Source organism: Ascidiella aspersa, chromosome 9 (assembly GCF_963924565.1).
Source record: "Ascidiella aspersa chromosome 9, kaAscAspe10.2, whole genome shotgun sequence".
NCBI lineage: Eukaryota > Metazoa > Chordata > Ascidiacea > Phlebobranchia > Ascidiidae > Ascidiella > Ascidiella aspersa.
Window position 1 is genome coordinate 18,957,599 of NC_139455.1, and position 19,965 is coordinate 18,977,563.

A 19,965-nucleotide genomic window follows, 5' to 3' on the forward strand; every position below is an offset into this window, starting at 1 on the left:
GTGTAACTTAAAATAGATGTGCATTTGCTGCTTGGGACATATATATTAGTTGCTTGGGACGCTAAAATAAACCAATAGCTCATTGAAACATTTTTACTTAACGATGGTAATCTATTAACACAGTATATATGTCCGGTCGTTATTAGCCACTATGTTTGCAACAAAATTCGATGGGTTCCAATATTACAGAAGGCTACATCACTGTTCTGTTAAATACTTTTACTTTATTCTCGTAACTCGTTATAACATGACGTCACCAAGTAACATCATAACGTGACATCACAAAGTTACATATAAACGTGACGTCAAAAAGAAGTAATAAGACCACTACACAGTTTCGTTTATTAAGTTTTTGTTGAAAGAAATGTTACTTTCAGGACAAAAGCTGCATTGCAAAGCTCGAAGCAAAAAAACGCCTTTATATTGTTTAAGTTTCCAACTTTATTTTTGTTTAGTGCGGTGGGACGTACGACGACTTAAAAACAACTATGAAGGTTGTGCCTATTCTCTTAATTCAAGTTTAACTTTGCATTCGGTTGGACAGCTTATGAGGTACAACACCGTTTTGTCGATCGGAGGCAATTGGTTTGAACCACAGCGAACGTGAAACCTCTGCAAGATTTTCACAAAGAAAATAAAAATCTCAGCCCTGGCTAAACTTTCGCCGAGACAGAAGCGAGGTCCAACTGAAAAGGGTATTATCTTGTTTGAAGCAACGAACTTTCCGTTTTCGTCGATATGCCGCATCGGGTAAAACTGTTCAGGGTTTGGCCACGTCTCAGGATCCATATGAGCGCCCCATAAGTTTGCCATCAACTGCAGTAAAAGAAGAAAGTGTTGTAATCGAGTTCATAACTTTAGGCTAAGTCAAGTCGTTTATACGAAAAGCGAGTCAAGTTGCAATTCTTTCCCTTCGTAAGTCAAGCGAGGCCATTGTCAAAAACTGTTAAACTTATAAAAGTGTTAAACTTAAAACCAGCAAAGGGGAACGTAAAGTAAGCAAATTGACGCGAAAAAAGTAAGGTAACCAAAACGTATGAAAAGAAAAACTCTTACGGTTAAAGTCCAGTCAATTGTCCGAAAAATCAGGCAAGTCATTTTTAACATTGACTTAATTTACCACACTGGCAGACAGGACTGTGGAGTCGGACTCGAGACTCGACGGAGTTCGTTTGTTTCGCTGAGGTCTGACTCGGGACTCGGGTAAGACTATACGTATAACAACCCAGAGTCCGATGTGCGCATGTGCAGTACAAATTTGAAATTTCGAAAAATTAAATTTGTGAAATATTTTTCAAACGCGAAGTGTGGGTGGATGAGTTATATTACCCCCTACCCATTTTGAGTAGATTGGTGTATATACATCCTGTTTGAGTTATGCGAATTGGGTGTAATACACACCGTAAAGACAGGGCGGAACTCGGGACCGGACGGATTTGGCAAATTGACTGAAGTGGGACTCGGGACTCAAAACCTAGTTTATTTTTTTTAACTAGAGTCGTACTTGTATGGTGGCCCATGACTGCCATCCTGTTTTTTTCAATTTTTTTTTTAATACAATTAAAAAAAGTAAAAAAATTTAAAACACTTAAAAAAAAAAGATCATAGAATACTTAAATATATATGCAATATTCTATTGTGTTGTGATTAACATCAAAGCATGTAGGTTTGCCAATTAGTCTATTGGCCTCCTGGTGGGATTTATAACCTTGCGACGGATGTCGTTTTTGTATTTTGTGTAAAAATACACTGTATAAAGTATTCTAAATATGCATTATATTATACTTGTTTAGTATTTGACATAGTGGTAGTTTGCAATGGCTGAAAATCTTTTAATCATTTTTTTAAAAACATGAAGCAAAAAAGAATGAAGAAAACAGAGAAAACTCAAAATATATAAATATAATATAATATATAAATATATAACATATAACGTAGTGTTGCTCTTCCAGCAGTATTATATAATATACGTATCTTTTATATCAGGGGTCGGCAACCTACGACCCGCGGGCCCGCCGCCTCTTTGACAAATTAGACACGAGTCTATGTCACATACTTTTTGACTATTTTAACTATGTAATTGCGAAAACTTTGCGCGCTTCGGGCGAATGTTCATTCTACGTTCGGTTTGTATACGTTTTGATGCTGCCTTTTCAGCTAGATCAGCGATTCTTTACCGTTGCCTTGTGGAAGGCTGCCAAGTGCGTAGTATAAAATAGGAAAAAATATTAACAAATATTGGATATATATTTTTTAAGATTTTTCCATTTTTGGCAATGTAATGAAAACTTGGGAAAAATTTAAAAGAAATACCGGTATACCAATAAAATCGCGCTCGCTGCGCTCGCCAGGTGCGCCTTGAATTGGAACAATTAACAAACACTGAGCTATACATTAACTTTAATTATCGCGTTCACTCAAAGTAGTTTTTTTACACTTATCATTCTCTTTGCATCAACACTTCACCTTTTTAAGCGCAAAAATATCCAAGGCCTGCCTGATTCACAGTTGTCCTAACATTTTAATAACACAATTCGATGTTATCATTTTGTGTGGCCCGCAAAGACCTTTTTAAGTTGTGTTTTGGCCCGCGACTAGAAAAAGTTTGCCGACCCCTGTTTTATATAATACCGTTGGAAGAGCAACAATCCGTTATATTGCATATAAATTCTAATGATGGCAGTGATGGTCCGACCGTAATGCGTTTTATATAAGAATGTCAGTCCTGGCCACGTCGATTTTTTTTTCCAAATTTTTTTATTATATTTTTTTTTTAATTTTTTTGTGTTAATTTTTTTTAAATGTTTTTTAATATATTTTTGTTTAATTTTTTTACACTTTTTTGTCAATTTTTGTTTTAATTTTTGTTTTTCTTCTTTTTTTAAATTAAAGAAAACAGGATGGCAGTCATGGGCTACCATATACTTGGATTGTTTTTATCCAAATCCGCAGCCCCGCTGGCAGAGCACAAAACCTAAACAACTTTTTGCTTTTACAGTTAATGTCGACGTAATTGTTGTTCTCATTTTACAAAAGATACGTCAACTTACATAAAACATTAAAATCGGCAGGAATGTTAATTTCTATAACTTCAGATACCAAATGCTCTTACAATTCTACAAAATATAAAATCAACGAAACACGAACTTGTGTTCCTTTTGGGATAACGTGGCCGTTCACTTTAATACTTCCAGTCGAGAAATGAGGTATGGCCAACGGTGAGATGGTTTTAATCCTCATGACTTCTTGAATGAAAGCGCAAGTCAGTGGCATATCAACTCGGTTGGCCAAGCTAGGTATTCCGGAAGCTCCTAAAACCAAAACAGAAAATAGTGAGAGACCGGTGCAAGCGATATACTTACGTGATGTCAGGTTGTGAAAAATGTATTGGTAGGCTATTTGTGGTTTACAACTGGCCATTTTATTACTTCAAGATACCGATGGTTACTTTTTTGTATTTAATTTATTTTAAACAAATCAAAAGCTATATTTTTTGTAAGCAGTTTCGTGTTCTTTTTACTTTGTCTTTTAGACATTGCAGGATTTCACGCCGCAATATGAAAAATATTTTCTGTGGAGTGCCAAAACCTATCAAAAATAGTACAAGCATTACAGTTTTTGAAAGTCTTTGGCCATTCGTCTGAACTTAGTTGTTGAATTTGAAAAAAACAGTTTCGTTAATAAATAAACTCTCCGCTTCGGAAACCTTTTAAACAGAAATTTACATAAAGTTTCAAAAAGTTAACCGGCGGGGTTACTTACCCAAGACCTCGCAAATCTCGTTTTCCACTTTTTTTCCGTATTCTGGAAAGTTCAGAAAATACACATACAGCCAGCATAATGTTGCGCTCGAAGTCTCCGAGCCTGCGGACAACATATCACTGCAGACCGATGGCAGTTGTTCATCCTTGATGTAAAAAAAGTGTTGAGCTTTCTTATGTGTACGGATATCCCATATTGCTTTAAATATCTACCGAAAACCTTTAGGGGTAACCGAATTAGCAATTCTATTGATGATTGCCGTGCAAAGGTTAGATAAAATTTAGCCTGCGTTGGGTTTTGAACTTGTAACCTCGGCTAAACCGTTTCGTACAAAATTGTATACAAATATGTACAGCACAAATATTTTACAATGTTTGAAACATAATTGTTATTAACTTTCAAATTACGTTAGGACGACACTCACTATTCTACATTAACTATAGTGATTTTCAGTTTATCTTTTGCCGGGCTTATAGTGCAAGTTAGGGTTCTTAAGGAACATTCGGCACTTAAAATGCTAATAGGCCAAAAACGTATGTTGACTAAAGCTCATGCTTTTGTTGCAGATAACAAAAGTTGCTGCTCTCAGCCTGAAATAAAACGTTTTTTTTGTGTTTTCAATTTATTATGTGTATGCGATACATGCAGATAAATCGACAGGGTATGCGCAACTGAAATAGGTCTCAATCCTATGGCCTTATGCAGTAAATAATGGACGTCCTTAAATTTACTTTCCTGTTGGAGGTGTTTTCAAATGTGAGCTAGATTTCACAGGGATATTTTTCGATTTACTTACGGTGAACCCCTGTTGTTTTGCGTGCTTTCCAAATTTTTGCTCAGCCAGAAATGCATCAATATAATCGTTAATGTTGTCGGGATCAAAGTTATTTTTATGCTCGTCGATATCTTTTTGTACAAAATCTACAAATCATTATAAATCAAATACTATAGATAAACAATATAGCAACATTATTTTTATTTATCTAAAATCTAATTTTATTTAGTTACAAACGCATGTTTTATCCAGTTTGATTATTCCAAAATATATGTTAACTGGCCTTATAATTATGCATAAAGCTTTTATTTAATGTATAACCTTGCTGGTATTATAGATACGTCATTCGGGTTAACTGGCCTTATAATTATGCATAAAGCTTTTATTTAATGTATAACCTTGCTGGTATTATAGATACGTCATTCGGCAATGTAGTCTACAGGTAAGAGAATACAGAAATGGAGTGCGGATTAAAAAAGATGCTTAAATTTAATAAAATGCTTAAGCCGGGCCATTTATCACTAACGCCCTAACTTAAAGAGAGATAGACATATTTAAGAGGGAGACCAAGTATTGCCATTTGATTTTAGTGCTTTTTTAGTTTCAACTCACATTTCTTCGTACAGATTGTAGCATAATCGACACAAACTGTTTATTACTTTGCATATGTGTTATCTTTACTAAAAAAAAGTATAAGGCAACAGTTCATCGAGTTCGTTTTGGCCCCAATAACACTACCCACACTCTTAGTCAGTGATATGCAAGTTACCAGTCGAGGCACCGTAGCATTTATGGAGTTTTGCTAACGTTCTCGTATAATTCAAGACGAAATTATTTTCAATCGACAGAAGTTAGAGCAAGCACGGAAAATCCGTAAAAACAATAGATTAGCGTTAGACGATTAGCGTTGTAATTGACAAATCGTAAATATTACGTTCAGAAAACTTAACTGCTCACAACATTGATTGGAGATAAAAATAAACAAATACACAGCCTATAAACAGTATAGCACATTAGCTCAAGCTCCGGGCATATATCATTGAAAGCACGTTAAAGTAGTCTAAATTATATTAAATTTCCCCTAGGCCTAGATGATCTTCGCAATAATCTTTAGGGAAACATTGACTCGAAAATTGCAATGTTGGCCATCGCCCAGAAAAAGGCGTGTTTGCTTGATTGAGTTTTCTACGCTCTGTTCGGATCGTGGAATGGTGCATACGCAGAAAAGTTGTAATTCTGGTTGTATAGATTTGAACTGTGCCTTACCTATTTTCTGTGGTTTGTCCTTTAGGGCTTCTAATCTTGTTGTCCCTTGGGGGGCAAATGGCGTATGGTTGACAAAACGTTGAAGGCTAGAGGAGCGGAGTTTAATGACAGATGCTTAACAACATAGGCTTAAAGCTAATATCCGATATATATTAGTTATTTTCGGTATATTTGTTATATTTGTTATTTCGGTATATAGGTATAGCGATCCGATACCAAACCGATATCACCATTTCAGTCAAGTTTGCCATTCCACGTAACGTTTTCTGCCTTGGTCAATTCCTCGTAATTTAGAAACTAAACAAATTAACCTCTTCAACCCAAATTTTAGATCAATAACCTAAACACTTAACTGAAAGTTTTCAATGCTATCGACTAACCTTATTTGACCATAGAAGTGACATCATGTGGCCATATTAATGAGGTCATTGTCAAAACATCACGCAAATACTAAACAAGCTATAGGGTTATCCTAGTTTTAACTTGTCAACGTTCGCCTTGAATATAGTTTAGTGTAGTAGTTACCTAAAATACTTCTTATGCGTGCGTTAAATCGATGAAAGGCGCCGGAAAATGGGGGTATATAGGTTAGAATGCCGAGAATGCTCATCAAATTCATCTTGGCAGAATCATCGGGATGAGAGAACCTGTGCAACATTAAGTTAAATGCTGCGTTTCATTACGTTTAGCAAACCCCGAATCTTTATGTAATGTCGGAAACTGGTGAATAACGGGTTTTAGAAATTAATTTGGGTCAGGAGAGCGAACGATTTTTCTGCAAAAGCAATCTTCTTATATTTGAATTAAGAAACAGCGATAGAAACTTTCCTATTTTGTGAAATGTACGTAAAGCAGGGAGTAATCCTTTAAAAAACAGCAATAAATTAAGTAAAATATTTGCCATTTTAGTGCTACTAGTATCTAAAATGTTATAGGTTAATTTAGTAAAGCCACTTACAAGGCATTTATTGTGTCTATACATTTTAAGAAGTCAGCATCGTCGTAGTCATATTGCTTTGCAAACATTGCTCGAGAGATTACGTTGGCCGTCAGAGTGTAAAGGTGTTTCTGTCAACAGAAATAATTGTTTTTTGTATCGAAGTGAAAAAAGATACGAAGCGTACTAAAATATTTAACAACCTCAAAAACTATACTCCATTAGATAACGTTCTTATATGCTTCACTTAGTACCCGAAGAACCAGAGATAAGCAACAAAATGTGTCCGTGACAAAATGAGTCAATTTACATTAGAATACAATATGGTAAGTCATATTACCTACCTTGAAATCGACTGGGCCATTCATCTTTGAAACAAATTCGATAAATCGGTCTCCTTCGTCGTTAATTAAACGTTCCATTTTTTGACCTCCCAGACCTGCACTTTAAACACAACGTAAGAAGTCAATAAGAGCCAGAACATTTAGGTGCAATAACTATTCAACAATAATATGAGGCCTGAAAAATCATGATGAATCAATATATACCGCTTTTGTTTAACAACCATGAGAATATGCAGTAAAGAAATAACACAAATAAGTTACTTTTAAAATACACTTACTCCCTTAGAAACTTCAAAGCGAAGTGTTTTTGCGATTTGAACACATCATTGTACTTTGCCACGATCACTCCATTTTGACCAGTTTCCTCGGAAAATATTCTCACAGATGGACGATCCGAGCTAACAGCGCCTTCTTTCACAAACACCTAAAAATCAAATTGCCCGAATTACATTCTTTTACCAAAAAAAATTAACATTTACAAAAAAATCTTTAAAAATTATTTAATAGCTATCTATTTACTGATAAAAGCAAAATAACCTAGCAAAGCTAGCAATTCAGGTCAGAAACATTAACCAGATCTTGAAAGATATATATATATATATTTCGCCAACTAAGGCATCGTCAGTATATATGAATAAAAACAAACGCAACAGTATAAGAAAGAGTCAGAAACAATAAAGATTAAATAAAACAGAGTAAAATAACTAAAATATAAAATATAAAAGCTTTCAAATAGTAGTGACATCCAATGTGTACAACCCCTGTACAGAAACAATAAGAACGGGTCGAGAGAAATGCGGCAACGCGAAACAACGGCAAGGCAAAAAGAAAAAATGAAGTAGAGGCGTAAGGAAACGATAAGAACTAGACAAATACTACTTAATTTGGGGCAGTACCATTTTTTGAATATTAATTCTAGCTTTAATTTTGCTTAGCCATCTATCCTCACAAATGCCTAACATGTGGAACGGTGGCTGGGCAACAAACTGAACAATATAACAGCTAGAAATTAACGGTCTACAATCAAGTATATCGGGGTGGGATATGGCATTTTTTTTACTGATATCTCCCCGGTGTTTAGGTTCCCTTGCGGGGTTTGAGTTTAAGTTGCTGAACTTACATTAGTTTATTCGACAGAAGTGCGTTCTATTTGACGCTTTCGTTTAGATTTCTTCAGGTTGCGTATCTAACTCGCGAGCCAGCCACAAGACGTACTGGTGATTAGAATTTTATTAGTTAATGAACGAGCAAGTTTTAAACTATAAAGTGGCGACGCAAGTTAGCATACAGCAGATGCCACTTGCAAATATCAACACTGTTAACAATTCAAGGCGATAACTAAGAAAGGTGTTAGTTTTCGAGCGGATTGCGGTCTTAAGCACAGAAAATCCAAATGCTGACCGCAGTGAGATAATGGCGGAACAAGCCATTTAGCATGTAACACTTTGGTGCGAGTTAGCGTAGCTCGACAGGCAATAATTATGTCACATAAGCAAAGACATCATAAAACGTAAGGTAAATACAAAAGCCATTAGTTGGTAATAAATTATGCCCTGTACACCACAATGTCTAGAATAGCTGAGTAGGACAAAAACAAACATTTAACAGAAATTATGTCGTGAGTTTGCAGGCAATTGTGTGTGGCCAGCCTATAACACGCCTAACCTAGTGTGGTCACAGATGCTGCAGCACTGCTGTATGCATGCACCTATACCACAACTGATATTACTGCACTGGTAATATAACAGAACCTTTGCGTTTTTGCAGCTTGTTTGATTAATGTATTTTAATACAAGCCAGCAATACGACACAATAATGAACCGTACGAACTGCGCCAACATTAACAATTGCAAGTTGTAAAAAATAATTGCTTACCTGATTGATTGTTTCATAAGTGTTCAACACTACAGTTTCGTCGCTTCCAAGACGCACCGACATAACTGGTCCATATTTCACGAGACTCCACCTTTTGAAGTCTTTTGCCGGATATTTTGACAGGTAAGGCGCCACTCCAAGAATAGGAATTCCCCTTGGTCCAGGCGGAAATTTGGGGCCGGGCCTTTGGTACCAGTACAAGTAAGCCACGGGAATAAGGATCAACAGCACATATCTGGCACTAAATAGTGCCGACAAACAAATCGAAAACAACTCCAAAGTCATCTTACAAACCTAGGCAGTTATCTGCATGCACTTGAAGGCAAAATCAAGTCCAGAACGAGCGCAATGTTTACACATTGAACAACTTTTTCAGTTTCGTTGAAGTACCTCATGCCTGAGGCTACACCAGTCAAAAACTACAACTCTTATACTTTCATTCTGTGTTACGCATTTGTCAAAAGAAACAATAACGACAGATTTAACACTCTTTACGGTCATTTGTTTTGATTAATTATATGTATATTTCTTAAGATATAAGATGTGTTGAATTTGTCCATATTATGTCAGCAATAGAGATAAAATATTTTATGAAAACAGTTCGCGTTAAAGTTATTAAATTGACAAGATGTTTTTCTAAACTGAACGTTTTCAATAAATATAAATCGCTCTTCTGGTGTAAACGAAGTATAAACCGACGTTTCTTTAGAAAAATAACACATTCAGATCGCTACTTGAATTTCAGATCAGACCACCCTTTACAACACAAACGCTCGGTTGTGAGTTCCCTGCTACACCGAGCTTCAAAACTTTGCAGTAACTATCAGGACGAAGGCAACGAAATTAAACATGTTAAGAAGGCCATGAGATTAAACGGATATCCCGACTGGTTGTTCAAACCTCGTAACAAAACCAACCATTTAACATCTAAACCAGAATCTAAAGGTCTGGCCATTATTCCCTACATTCCAGGTCTGGGAGAAAAATTAAAACGCATTTTGAAGGGCCACCACATCTCTACAGCTTTTAAACCAGCCAGAAAAATTGGAAATATTTTACCTTCAACTAAAGATCCAGTCAAACCAGAAAAACGTCAAGGGGCAGTTTATGAGATTCCCTGTGGAGGTTGTTCAGCAACATACATAGGGGAAACTAAACGTTCCTTTCATACCAGGAAACTCGAACACATGCGTGATGTCCGCCACGAAAAGGCATCCCGGTCAGCTCTGGCAGAGCATGCGGTTGAACTCCGACACGGAATTGATTGAGATAACTGTAAAATTCTAGACTGGGAACCGCACTATTACAAAAGACGGTTCATTGAATCATTCCGGATTGACAAATCTCCTAACACCATGAATAAAAAGGATTCATGGTATCCGGCAATCTACTCGTCGTTGCAGCTATACGCAATAACTGATAAACGCCCGTTGTCCGACGGCGCAGTACTGCACCGGATGACTCCGGCGCGTCACAGCTTATCGCATACTTCAGCGACGTCTAAAATTATTAATTTTAATCTACATTTTTTACTTCTCAGTATATAAGATGGCTACGCACTCTCGTTTTAATTATTAACCCTGATGAGGTCAGCTGGTATCTGCTGCCGAAACGTCGGTTTATACTTCGTTTACACCAGAAGAGCGATTTATATTTATTGATATGTTGCCTGGTGGAGCTAACTCTATTTTTAACGTTTTCAAGTCAAACTTGCAGCATTGTTTTTTTGCAAATCCGATCAAAACGTGTCCTTACAGTTTATCATATACCACACAAGTTTAGATTCGTATTTAAAATACCAAAATCATTCTTGAAATAATATTTTTAAATTGTTTTGTTAGCAAATATGGTTACCTTAAACTTAAAGACTTGTGTAACATAGTGAAGACTAATAGCCGCACACGTATACACTATAGGAAACATTGCACGTCGGGCACTTTTAACGCAGTTTTGGTGTAAAGCGATGCCTGATCATGAAACGTTTTTATGACAGTCGTGCTACGAATAAATAGTTCATGACAGTAACCAGTTTAAAACGAAAAAACTAACAAAAAAATGTCAGCTAATTTAGTGGTTATCGTATGATGCATTGCTAGTTAGCCAGACTTACATGCTTCATGCATCTTAATAACTCTAGCCTATTATAGTGATATTAAGAATGCTGACTATTGTGTAGTTTTTGTTTAAACCAGGATTTCTCAACCGTAGCCCGCGGCCCTCCTGGGGGCTACGAAGCGGTGATCAGGGGTCACGGGCATAACTCTTTAAGTCTTCAGCTAGGTCATGGTATTACAAAGACTCCTGCCGTTCATGTCATTGAAACCAATACAATTTATTCGTTGTAACGCGGAAAGTTTGGATTAACGCAGCCTATCGCTGTGGCGAAAGAATTACTGTGCTGCTTGCGGCGTTTTTTGTCGGGGGGCCAATTACTGGCCGACAAATTTCGCCTTAACATTACGTCTCCGCAAATGCGTTGGACGAACAACTAACACCTAATACCAAGTACAGAGATTTCCTTAAAGGGCGATAAGTTGTAAAACAAACATTCCTTTGTAAAACGCACAAAAAGTGCTCGCTGAAGGGGTTACTACTGAGGGTCACTTTGAGTCAAAATTCAACGAGGTTCTGTAGAGCGTAACTGTCAGGTATAATAGTTAGTATTTACGCATCAATATTGGTAATTACTATGTATTCTGACAGCATAATTAGCATATCACATTTGTTCTAAAATACAACATTGTATTAATTCTACTCACTATATGGGCAAAAAATAAGCTTTGGCAACAAACAACCTGGCGTTTCTAACATGTTTTATGTTCTTGTTTAGTTTTTCGTGTTGTTATATGTACTCTAATTAAACAACTTGTTTAAATGGCAGTTATTTAGAAAGTGAAATATTTGTAATTTTTTCGATTGCAATATACATATGCTGGCAATTAGATTAGCAGTTATAGTTGCTGTTTTGTCAATCCCCCGCCAAAATAAAAGTTAAATAAGTATTTCAGAACTTACTAGGATTCGATGTTCTGGATTCGTTACTCTACATTCGAAACCTATTAGTGCAGAATAGCTTTGGTTTCTACTTTCCAGAACCCTACTAGCCAGTTAAACGTTTTAGAATTATTGCTAGGAGTATTAGGCCTATGTGTCGCTTATCGCGGTAAAGTACACATCTTTGATCGGCGTGAAAACGTCATGCGTTATATAATACAGCCTTTCACTTTTACGACTGCCGTAAAGCTGCCACATGATAACAAAAGTGATGGCTCTATTTTTTGTACCTTTTCGAGATTGGTAAAGCAACGTAAATACAATACTAGGCATATTTTATAAGCACGGGGGGGTACAAGGTTTAAGAGCCTAATTTAAGTTTCGAAATGACTATAGTTCGTATTTCATTGTGATAGCAATATAACAAGCATATACTGACGTGCAAAACTAAATACATTTTATGGTAAAATAAGCAAAAATGATAAAATTGAAACGTTTAAATGAAATGTATTTTTTAAGTTATTACACCTAAATTTATTACAGCGTTACAAAGGTTAGTCAACCTTTCGGCTTTATTGTTTTTATTGAAACACACTCAAAGGTAAATCACTGCATTTGATAAAGTGGATGAACTTGTATGACTGTATGACTGTTCAGTTTCGTGACCGTGTTCAATCTGCACCATATCTGTAACGCCGTTTTTAGTCGTTATTCGTGTACAAAAACTATTGTGAAACGATTTACGTACAGCAAACGTCATGTGTAACTTAAAATAAATATATAATTATTGTTTGGGACATATATATTTGTTGCATGGGGCGCTAAAATAAGTTAATTACTCATTGCAGCATTTTTACTTAACAACAATTATTATAATCTAGTAACACAATATATGCGTCCGGTCGTTATTGACCACTATGGTTGTAAAAAAAAATCGATGGGTTACAATATTACAGAAGTCTACATCACTGTTCTGTTAATGCTTCTACTTTATTCTCGTAACTCGTTATAACATGACGTCACCAAGTTACGTCATAACGTGACACCACAGAGTCACATATAAACGTGACGTCATAAAGAAGTAATCTTAAGAGCATTACACAGTTTCGTTTATTAGGTTTTTAGTCGATGAAGTGTTAGTTTCAGGACAAATGCTGCATTGCAAAGATATTATTTAACCGCGCATAGCAAAAAAACGCATTTATATTGTTTAAATTTCCAACACTTTAATTTCGGTTGGAGCGATGGGACGTATGACGCATTAGGATCAAAACAACTATGACGGTTGTGCTTATTCTCTTAATTCAAGTTTAACTTTGTATTCGGTTGGGCAGCTTATGAGGTACAACACCGTTTTGTCGATCGGAGGCAATTGGTTTGAACCACAGCGAACGTGAAACCTCTGCAAGATTTTCACAAAGAAAATAAAAATCTCAGCCCTGGCTAAACTTTCGCCGAGACAGAAGCGAGGTCCAACAGAAAAGGGTATTATCTTGTTTGAAGCAACGAACTTTCCGTTTTCGTCGATATGCCGCATCGGGTCAAACTTATCAGGGTTTGGCCACGTCTCAGGATCCATATGAGCGCCCCATAAGTTTGCCATCAACTGCAGTACAAAAAAGTGTTGCAATCGAGTTATTAGCAAAATAAAAAGTTAAGTTATTAGTTCAATAAATCCAAGTCAGCTAAGTTTATAATGAATAAAGCCCAAATGAAATCATTTGCAAACTTCAAGTCAAGTCGTGTGTATTAATAGCGAGTCGAGTTACAATTCGTTTCTTTCGTAAGTCAAGTGAGGCCGATGCCAAAAAGGTAGATGCTGCTAAAGTTAAAACCAATGAGCAGAGTTTAAAATAAACAGCAAATGGAACATAAAAGTAAGAAAAGGTAAGGTAAAGAACCTAAATGTATCAAGAATTATTAAAGAAAAACTCTTAGGGTCCAAATCCGGTCATCTGTCCGAAAATCGAGGTAAGCAATTTAAAACAGTGACTAAATGAACTTACCACACTGGCAGACATGCCAGTGGAGTCGGACTCGAGACTGGACCGAGTCCGTTTATTTCGCTTTGGTATATACTCGGGATTGATATTAAGACTACCTCCATAACTACTCGAGTGTGCGCATTCGCACTGCGACTTTGAAACATCGCAAAACTAAAACTGTCAAGGTGGAATGGTTTCCAACCACGGGGCGGATGAGTTATATCACCCCTCCCATGTTTGAGTAGATTGGTGCTTATTAGTCCTATTTGAGTTAAGCAAATGAGTGGAATACATCCTGTAGAGACAGGGCGGAACTCGGGACCGGACGGAACCGGCAAATTAACCAAAGTCGGACTCGGGACTCGGGCCCTAGTTTATTATTTTAACCGGAGTCGTACTCGGATTAATTTAACCAACTCCGCAGCCCAGCTGCCATAGAACAAGACCAAAATAACTGTTTGCTTTTACAGTTAATGTCGACCTATTGTTGTACTCATTTTACAAAAGCTACGTCAACCTAAACAATATATTAAAATCGGCAGGAAAAGCTTGTCTCTGTAACTTCAGATTCCAACTTCTCTTACAATTCTGCAAAATATAAAACCAACAAAACACGAACTTTTGTTCCTTTTGGAATAACGAGTCCGTTCACTTTTATAATTCCAGTCGAAAAATGAGGTATGGCCAACGGTGAGATGGTTTTAATCCTCATGACTTCTTGAATAAAAGCACAAGTCAGTGGCATATCAACTCGGTTGGCCAAGCTAGGTATTCCAGAAGCTCCTAAAGCAAAAACAGAAAAGAGTGAGAGACCTATGTAACCGATGACTTGAAAACAATTTTTGAGACTTTCTTATAGTTTAAATCCGCTGATGTATACTTACGTGATGTCAGGTTGTGTTTGATATCTATTGGTAGGCTATAAGTGGTTTACCCTGGCCATTTTATTGCTTCACGATACCGAAGGTTACTTTTTTGTATTTAATTTAATTGAAACAAATCAAAAGCCATATTTTTTGTGTACAGTTTCGTGTTCTTTTTATATTTTTTTTCTACATTCCAGGATTCCACGCCAATAGGTTTAGCTATGGGTGCCGCAAAACGAAAAAGATTTTCTGTGGAGCGCTAAAACCCATCAAAAAACAGTATAAGCATTACAGTTTTTAAAATTATTTAGCTATTCGTCTGAAATTAGTTGTTGAATGTGAAAAACACATTTTCGTTAGTAAATAAACTTTCCGTATAGGTATACACCTCCAACCTCACCGCTACGGAAACCTTTTAAACACCTAAAGTGTCAAAAAGTTAAGGGGCGAGGTTACTTACCCAAGACCTCGCAAATCTCGTTTTCCACTTTTTTTCCGTGTTCTGGAAAGTTCAGAAAATACACATACAGCCAGCATAACGATGTGCTTGAAGTCTCCGCGCCTGCGGCCAGCATATCAGTGCAGACCGATGGCAGTTGTTCATCCTGGATGAAAAACAGTGTTGAACTTTCTCGGGTGCTGGTAATTTCAACGAAGCAGACACGGATATTCCATATTGCTTTAAACCTCAACTGAAAACCTTTAGGGGTAACCTACGTCAGAAATTATATTGATGATTTCCGTGCAAAGGTTAGATAAAGTTTAGCCTGCGTTGGGTTTCGAACTTGCAACCTCGGCTAAACCGTTTTGTACACAGTTGTATACAAATATGTAATGCATCAAAAAAATTTAAGAGACAATTTTCGGAACATAAGTGTTATGATCTTTTAAATTACTTTGGGACGACACTCGCCATTCTACATATATAGTGAATTTTAGTTAATATTTCGCCGTGCTTATGATGCGAGTCAGGGTTCTTAAGAAAAATTCTACAGTTTAAATGCTAATAGGCCGACAATTTTTGTTTTATTGCAGATATACAAAAGTTATGGAGCTCTTCCAACCAGAAATAAGACGTATTTTGTTTTGTCAGAGTATTTTGTTTAGGGGGTACGCGATACTTCCAGATAATTCGAAGGGCCACCCAGACGAAATAAGTTTCATTAACCCTGGCCTTCTTCGATATATAATTAACGTCCTTTTATTTCCTTTCTTGTTAGAGATGTCCTCAAATTTGAGCTGAACATTTCTCAGTGGCATTTTTTTTACTTACGGTAAACCCCTGTTGTTTTGCGTGCTTTCCAAATTTTTGCTCAGCCAGAAATGCATCAATAAAGTCATTAATGTTTTCGGGATCAAAGTTCTTTTTATGCTCGTCGATATCTTTTTGTACAAAATCTACAAATCATTATAAATCAAATATCTGGTAAACAACATAGCAACATAATTTTCATATAGCCTATCTAAAATCTAACATTATTTTGTTTTGTTAAAAAAAATCAAAATACAAACGCAATTTTTATCTGGTTTAATATTTTCAAAATATATGTTAATTGAACTAATCATTAAGCATAGCCTTGCTGGTTTTATAGATACGTCATTCGGCAATGTAGTCTACATGTAAGAGAATACAGAAATGGAGTGCGGATTAAAAAATGCTTAAATTTAATAAAATGCTGAAGCCGGGTCATTTATCACTAAAGCCGCAATAAAGTGAGTCAAACATGTTTAAGGGGTAGACAAAGTATTGCCAGTTGATTTTAGTATTGTTTCAACGCAGATTGTTTATCCAGATGGTGTGGAATAATCGACTAAAATGTTCAATGGTTTGCATATGTGATCTTTTCTAAAAAAAATTAAGGCAGCAGTTCATAGAGTTCTATTGGGACCCAATAACCTCAGCCCACACCAGGGGTGGGCAAATTGCGGCTCGCGAGCCACATGCGGCTCTCCGGCATGTTTTTTGTGGCTCTTCTGGTTGAATCGTAAAATCCCCCCAAAATTGTAAAGGTTACCAATAGTACCGTTTATAAACGTTCCTCTCTTTTTCTTTTCCTTATTTAGGCCAGCATTTCGTTTATGACGTAACACTAGAGATAGTCCGAAGAGTTTGTTAAATAAGATTGATATTAATAAAAATTTTGCTATTACCGTTATTATTATTGTGGTGATTATTACCGTTTTGTTATATTACATTATTTACCGTTTTTGGATTGAAATAGTTTTAAGGCTCTCTGGTACTTGTATTTGCTGCAAATGGCTCTTCTTTTGAATACATTTGCCCACCCCTGGCCTACACTATTGGTGAGTGATATAGAGATTACCAGTTGAGATACAGTGTAGCATATATTAGGTTTTGTGAAGGTTTTCGTATAAAGCAAGAATAAATCACTCTTAATTGACAGAAGTTATAGCAAGGAAAATCCGTGAAAACATTATATTAGCGCTAGACGGGTCGCTGTTTCATACGGATGTAATCGACAAATCGCAAATATTACGTTTCAGAAAACCTAACTGCTCACCGCATTGATTTCGAGATGAAATAAACAAATACACAGCCTATAAACGGTATAGCAAATTGGCTCAAGCTCTGGGCATATATCATTGAAAACAAATCGAAGTAGTCTAAATCAGTGCTCTTTAAATGTTTTGGTTTCGTGAACCCTTTTGTTGTGAAGAAACTCATGCACCCTGCAGTAAACTTATAGGTAAAGCGATATGAAAAATCATTATGCATATCAATTTCACCATGTCAATTAAACCGACCGGAGCTTCCGACATTTGACACACTGTCCGTGAGAGTTCGATTATGGCTGCAGGCTGCCTGCGAGTCGTATTGCTTGTCATAAAACAGCATTTAAATAAACTTGAAAAAAAACAGTATTTTAACAAACTTTAGATGTCAAATATTACTGATTCCTAAAAAGTTTGTGATATACCCTTGTATACCTTGTTGTAGTGGTGCACCCCAGGCATATTTTGGTGCACCCACCGTGCACACCGGTTGAACATCACAGGTCTAAATTATTTAAATTAAATTCTCCCTTTGATCTTTGCATTAATCGTTAGCGAAACATTAGTGAAAATTGCACAGTTGGCAAAGTCCAAAAAAGTCGTTTCTGCTTGACTGAGTTTTATACGCTCTAGTCGGTTCGTGGAATGGCGCAGACGTGAAAAGCTGCAATCCTGGCTGTATATGAGAACTGTGTCTTACTAATATTTTTTGGTTCGTCTTTGGTTCGTCCGTTAAAATTTTCTATGTTATCAATTAACCTTATTTGACCATGTAATGACATCATTTGGCCATATTAATAAGGTCACTGGCAAAATATCGCACACATTACTGAAAAAGTTATAGATAATATCTAGTTTTAACTTGTCAACGTTCGCCTTGAATACATTTTAGTGTAGTAGTTACCCAAAATACTTCTCAGACGTGCGTTAAATCGGTGGAAGGCGCCGGAAAATGGTGGTATATAGGTTAGAATACCAAGAATGGTCATCAATCCCATCTTAGGAGAATCGTCGGGTTGAGAGAACCTGTGCAACATTAAGTTAAATGCTGCGTTTCGTTACGTTTACCAAACCCCGAATCTTTATGTAATGTCGCAAACTGGTGAATAATGGTTTTCCGAAATTACTTTTGGCCAGGAGAGCAAACGATTTTTCTGCAAAGAGCAATTTTTAAGTTTTTATTACCAAACAGCGATAGATACTTTCCTATTTTGTGAAATGTACTTTAAGAAGGGTGTAATCCTTTATTTAACAAATCATCAATAAATTAAGGACATAAAAGTAAAATATTTGACATATTTTAGTGCTACTGATAATCTAAAATATAATCGGTTAATTTCGAAAAGCCACTTACAAGGCATTTATTGTGTCTATACATTTTAATAAGTCAGCATCGTCGTAGTCATATTGCTTTGCAAACATTGCTCGAGAGATTACGTTGGCCGTCAGAGTGTAAAGGTGTTTCTGTCAACAGAAATAATTGTTTTTTGTACAAAATGGACAAAAGGAAATAAATTATGGGTCAAATGTGGGTATCTAACACTGTTTTGTCAAACTTGCAGCATTTTTTTTGCAAATCCGATCAAAACGTGTCCTTACAGTTTATCATATACCACACAAGTTTAGATTCGTATTTAAAATACCAAAATCATTCTTGAAATAATATTTTTAAATTGTTTTGATAGCAAATATGGTTACCTTAAACTTAAAGACTTGTGTAACATAGTGAAGACTAATAGCCGCACACGTATACACTATAGGAAACATTGCACGTCGGGCACTTTTAACGCAGTTTTGGTGTAAAGCGATGCCTGATCATGAAACGTTTTTATGACAGTCGTGCTACAAATAGATAGTTCATGACAGTAACCAGTTTAAAACGAAAAAACTAACAAAAAAATGTCAGCTAATTTAGTGGTTATCGTATGATGCACTGCTAGTTAGCCAGACTTACATGCTTCATGCATCTTAATAACTTGACTGTAGCCTATTATAGTGATATTAAGAATGCTGACTATTGTGTAGTTTTTGTTTAAACCAGGATTTCCCAACCGTAGCCCGCGGCCCTCCTGGGGGCTACGAAGCGGTGATCAAGGGGTCACGGGCATAACTCTTTAAGTCTTCATCTAGGTCATGGTATTACAAAGACTCCTGCCGTTCATGTCATTGAAACCAATACAATTTATTCGTTGTAACGCGGAAAGTTTGGATTAACGCAGCCTATCGCTGTGGCGAAAGAATTACTGTGCTGCTTGCGGCGTTTTTTTTTTCGGCCAATTACTAGCCGACAAATTTCGCCTTAACATTAGGTCTCCGCAAATGCGTTGGACGAACAACTAACACCTAATACCAAGTACAGAGATTTCCTTAAAGGGCGATAAGTTGTAAAACAAACATTCCTTTGTAAAACGCACAAAAAGTGCTCGCTGAAGGGGTTACTACTGAGGGTCACTTTGAGTCAAAATTCAACGAGGTTCTGTAGAGCGTAACTGTCAGGTATAATAGTTAGTATTTACGCATCAATATTGGTAATTACTATGTATTCTGACAGCATAATTAGCATATCACATTTGTTCTAAAATACAACATTGTATTAATTCTACTCACTATATGGGCAAAAAATAAGCTTTGGCAACAAACAACCTGG

At 36.4% G+C, this 19,965-nt stretch overlaps 2 protein-coding genes across 2 annotated transcripts; both read right to left on the reverse strand.

Annotated features, from left to right (window-relative positions):
• Positions 1-355: 355 nt before the first annotated feature.
• Positions 356-9,244, reverse strand: LOC146133428 (cytochrome P450 2B1-like). The gene is made up of 9 exons (XM_083397743.1): positions 8,960-9,244; positions 7,363-7,508; positions 7,085-7,184; positions 6,762-6,871; positions 6,329-6,450; positions 4,559-4,683; positions 3,763-3,907; positions 3,148-3,311; positions 356-816 (listed from the first exon to the last, which is right to left on the reverse strand). Exons 1-9 carry the CDS (start codon positions 9,242-9,244, stop codon positions 502-504), a joined length of 1,512 nt encoding a protein of 503 aa, XP_083253869.1. The 3' UTR covers positions 356-501.
• A 4,000-nt stretch (positions 9,245-13,244) lies between these two features.
• Positions 13,245-19,285, reverse strand: LOC146133429 (steroid 17-alpha-hydroxylase/17,20 lyase-like). The gene is made up of 5 exons (XM_083397744.1): positions 19,273-19,285; positions 16,078-16,202; positions 15,265-15,409; positions 14,558-14,721; positions 13,245-13,559 (listed from the first exon to the last, which is right to left on the reverse strand). Exons 1-5 carry the CDS (start codon positions 19,283-19,285, stop codon positions 13,245-13,247), a joined length of 762 nt encoding a protein of 253 aa, XP_083253870.1.
• Between the last annotated feature and the right edge of the window lie 680 nt (positions 19,286-19,965).